General features: G+C 38.1%; 1 protein-coding gene across 1 annotated transcript in view; it reads left to right on the top strand.

Annotated features, from left to right (window-relative positions):
- The first annotated feature begins 1,677 nt into the window (after positions 1–1,677).
- The window catches only part of rbpms (RNA binding protein, mRNA processing factor), a 30,014-nt gene continuing 26,691 nt past the window's right edge, over positions 1,678–5,000 (top strand). The window contains exon 1 of the mRNA XM_053677640.1: positions 1,678–2,209. Coding sequence (XP_053533615.1) covers positions 2,153–2,209 — 57 coding nt within the window. The 5' untranslated portion in view covers positions 1,678–2,152. The remainder of the gene's footprint in view (positions 2,210–5,000) is intronic.

Below are 5,000 nucleotides of genomic sequence, written 5' to 3'. Positions count from 1 at the left end.
ATATATATATATATATATATATATATATATATATATATTTATATTACATGCTTGTTTTGAATACAAAAATATTAGGTTACAAAAATAATCTATAGGTAAACTAAAACAAAGTATCAAAACATTGAACATATCCATAACTTAGTTATAGAACACGTTAAAAGAAATATTTATTATTTGAATAAATCAACTTAATTAAACAAAAAAGTCAAACATATGACAATAGCATCTTATAATGCCATATTGAAAGCAACAACAAAACAGTTTGGTGGGCATCTTACGGTGAACTTTCAGAGAAGTTCATGTTCACTGTGTTTATAAGATTCGCATTAATGGGCAACTCTTTCAGTATTCATGACTTTGGAATGCTGACCGATGTTTGACAGAAATGTAACTGTAGTGTTATTTTGGTTGTTGTTGTTTTTTTTATGGTAATTTACCAACACAGAAGGAAGATATTAATATTTGTCTCATTTAATAATTTCACTTCTGCTTGGTCCCAATTCTCCTAATATCCGTCCTAAACAGTATCTGAGATTAGAATTAGCGTGTGTCCCAAATCATAGCGTGTTGAAACGAGTATCCAAAAGGATGGCCTACTGTTTCCGGTAGATTTTCGAAGTCTGTGTATCCGTGAGCGCTTTTTGAGCCAATACTGCCCACAACTCCTTGTGCGAGGGAGGGAGGAGTTTTGTGACGTTTTGCTTTGCCGAAAATACAACCTGCAAACCTGGTGGACCAGTATAACGTATGCGTATTCAGTATTTAAGTATAAAAATGTAAATGTTAAGCACTAAATAGAAATCTAAATAAAAATCAATTAAATGATATTGTATACGAAAAGCTGAAGTGCAATGAGGAGTTTGTTTACGACAACAACGTTCCCTTCCGTTACGTGACGTATTCGTACGTCCCAGGACTTGCATACTCTTTTGCTACACACTTAGAGGTATGTAGTTTTTCTTTGCAAAAAGACTACATACTTTTAGTGCATAATACTGTATAAGTAGAGGAATTGGGACACGGCATTAGTCTTTACGTTGTCAGTGGAAAAGATTGTGTGGTAGCTAGCTAAATAAAATGAGTTGGCTTTCCTCGGCTTAGCCTGATTGGCTGTAGGTCCCGGTTACCTAGCAACATGGACCTAGTCAGTGAATGTTGAGTGGGTCATCTGTTTACCTGAATTATCTATTGTGATCATTTTCCTGACAAACGAGAAGACTGATTTCACAAATAATGTTTATTCAGATTACTGTGTTAAACAGTGGCAAGTTGCATCACAGCCTCACAGCTCCAGGGTCCCTGGTTCAATCCTGTGAAAGTCCCAGAATTCCAGTGTGTATTCCCACCTCATGCCCAGTGTTCCCGGGATATTCTCCGGACTCAGTGGAACCCTGACAAGTGCTCATGAAAATGAACAGATTAAGATTTTTTTTCTTTTCTGTATACGTTCAGGACATGGAATAGCATTTTATTGGTGACTCATTGTTACAGAGGTAAAGTAATTAATATGTTTATTTTTATTATTATTTTTATTTTTTTACAGAACACAAAACAAAGGTCCAACATATTCTCAAATATGTAATGTTGTCACACAGGGGCGTGTCCTGTTGTCTGGGCGACTAAAATAACGGCCAACTGGAAAACTCAAGGCCTCTATTAACACATAAAGAGTTAATTTTCTCTCGAGTTATTGGACGTGGTTAGCTAGCTAGCTTCACACAACACGGGAAGAAAACAATTTGTCCGAATTTGTGCAAAAAAAACGCCATTTTTGACTGAGGAGATCTTAGCATGCTATCCTAACCCTAACCCAACCGCCCGCTCACGCGCCCCTTCCCTTCTCTGATGCGCGAGAGGGAAACTTTCCCACAAGCCGTGGACTTTTGAGAGGGAGAGACGCGCTCGCGCTTCCACACACACACATATATACACACACGCGCAGAGCTCGCGCTCCAGCAGCAGGCACAGCTTTCCTCTTTCCACAGGGGCAGATACAGCCGATAGTTGGTTTTTACTTTAGTTTAACCTGAACAATAATGTCTTTTATTCGACTGGTATGCTAAATTTGGATACTTTTCTCAGACGGTTTCTCAAACTAAACTAACGGGGAAGGATAAAAACAAACAAACAAACAAACCAATTTCTGTCAAAGATGAACAGCCAAATGGAAAACGAGAGTAGCGAATACAGCAACGGCTCCGAGGAAGAGGTGAGTCTATTAAAGGTGCAATAGCCCTTTTTAAAAGGTGTCTTATTTGTACAAATAACCTTTATGATAAGTAAAACATGACGAAATATAAAGGTTTAACCCGTGAACTTAGCACGAGTATTTTTAACTGGGTGAGAAAACCCGTTTGGAAAACAGATTTCTGGCCCGGAAATGTTTGTGTTAGGATGTTCCTCCTGTCAATCATGTTATAGACACTCTACTCTAGCTATGTGAACATGGGTGTGAATGCCGGGTGGGTGGGCGGACTTAAGGTCACTCAAAAAAGTCATATCAACTAATCTTATCTAATGCACCTTAAAACTAGTAGTGTTGCTGATGTGTTTGTTTGTTGCTAATTTCAAAACATGATTAAATAGTATGTCCTATAGACTCTGTAGTGCATTAAGTAGTCTGTGGAATGTCGTGCGTATGTAGTGTGCCTATGTAGGGAGTTATGAGCCGTTTGGGATGTAGTTTAACTTCACATGCTAGTTGGAGGTGATTATAAAGTTAACCGAAATTGTGTTACGTAAAGAAAAAGTCGTAGTTTTTTTTTTCTTCTTCCTCATAGGCTGTTGCAAGTATCGTTCTTTTGTTGGTGTTAAAAATTAAAAATGATTATATCGTTTTATACGTAGTAGCGATTATTCGATTTCACCTAGTCGTTTAATTCATAGTCCGTATTATTGCACGATCTGGAGTTTCTCTGTTCGTTGATGCACTTATGACGGAGTGCGAAGTTATTCATGTGGGAGGGGAAACGTGCGAAACTGTCATTTAAAAAAAAATGCAATTCTCTGAGAATTGCGCACATGAATTCAAGTCAAAATTCCATGTGAACACACATAAAATCGTGGGAGAAATTGCACGTAAAATAAATAAATAAATAAAGTCACATCAGTAAACTATTCGTGTGAAGGCGTGTGAGATGTGGAAAAACACGTGACGTAACATGCGATGTGTTCAAAAAGTGCTGAGATAATATTCATCCATCATAAAAAGAAATTGTGTTACTAGAGCTATCAAATGGGGGAAAAAAATATTCCTTCGTAAATGTTTAAAAATTTTTATTTGACTTTTTGTCTCAATGCTGCATAACCTTTTTGTTTATTGCAAACTTTATTTTCACACAGTCTATGTTCAAAAACGAGTATACAGTATTAGGGCTGGGCGATATGACAAAAATATCAGATCATGATACTTGAGGACGTTTTTAAGATACATGACGCGTATCACGATATATAATTTAGCCTAACAAAAAAAAAAACTGTCCGCAAAAGAGTAATAAAAAAATAAGCAAACAGTTAAACGGAGTTTGATGATGCTTTTCTTTAATGCCTACAAAGACAAACGAGCAAATTTTTTTTAAAATTACATCAAATCAACGGCTTCCATTCAATACCATTTAAATTGTAATGATTAAAAACATAAAAAACACATCACAATACTGTACCAACGATATCTCAGAAAAGTCTATCGCATAATCATTTTTAAAACACAATGTTTGTAATTTTTCATTATCCCACTTCACAACTCTGTTCTCCAGACACAGACAGACCTGTTGCTCTGATGCGATATCATGAAAATAACAAATACTCGATGTCTGTAAAGATTTTTTTTTTTTGGCATGTGTTCAGATAGATTTCCTCCGAGCTTCTCTTAACATTCCCGACGTCTTCGATGGAGAGAGTTTCGCAGTGAAAAACAACGTGCTCCGTTAGATTGCCTAATTAAGAGCCGATTCATCTGCTTATATAATAATAAAAAAAACAAACACCCTGGGCTTTTCTGTTATGAGTTATAAAAGAATAAATCACCTACTGAGACGAACCCTTACAGGGCTGTACAGTGTGACTATATCGTCACATGCCATGAGAGAAAGTCATACTGGGCAAGAAGGGTCACATGTGGGAAAGAATTTCCGTTCAACCATAAAAACATGATGATGATGATGATTGATGAGTACTTACCAGTGGACCCAAGAGAAAAGCAAGCAATGGTGGCAAGTTTTTCGCATGGACCAAGCCAGTCAGAGGCTGGACGATTCATAAATTCGTTAATAAAACCTCCCAGTTAGCTAAAACATGGTAGCTGACGCATTGAATACGGTATAAGGAACTAGTTTGCGCTGAGTAAGGAATATCGCACGACAGACGGTGCTGTTCAACGAAAATAATACACACTAGGGTGGTGTGATACGAAGCGGATTATTTTCCTACAACAGCATGCGTGTTATCCCGTTTTTACACCACATCGCGGTTGAGTTCTCGAATCTGATTGGTCAGAAGGTGTGCATTAGTTTTGTATAAGAGCGTGGCTTGGAAAGTAGTTCCGGCTGAAACGTGAAAGATGGGTTAATATTAACGCGCTCGTACTGATACGTTCGTCGTCATGTTTCCATCCGAGTTGCGAGTTGAACTTGTGCGGAAAATTGGAAAATCGCATAACTTCCAGGGAAACTGGCACAAAGTGTCAATACAAATGGAAGTTGCTGCAACCAGGGAAGCCACTGTGGCTCTATTAAATTTTTTTTATCACATCATAATATTTATATTTCTTGCTCAGCCGTGACATTAAAACCGTCTGCCTAATATCGTGTAGGTCCGCCTTGTGCCTCCAGAACAACTCTGACTCGTCGAAGCATGGACTTCACAAGACCTCTGAAGGTGTGCTGTGGTATCTGGCACCAAGACCTTAGCATCAGATCCTTTACATCCTGTAAGTTTTGAGGTGAGGCCTCCGTGGATCGGACTTGTTCGTCCAGAGCGTCCCACAGACGCTCGATCGGCTT

Source organism: Ictalurus punctatus, chromosome 29 (assembly GCF_001660625.3).
Source record: "Ictalurus punctatus breed USDA103 chromosome 29, Coco_2.0, whole genome shotgun sequence".
In the NCBI taxonomy this organism is placed as follows: Eukaryota; Metazoa; Chordata; class Actinopteri; order Siluriformes; family Ictaluridae; genus Ictalurus; species Ictalurus punctatus.
This window is presented reverse-complemented; position numbering and strand designations above follow the sequence as displayed.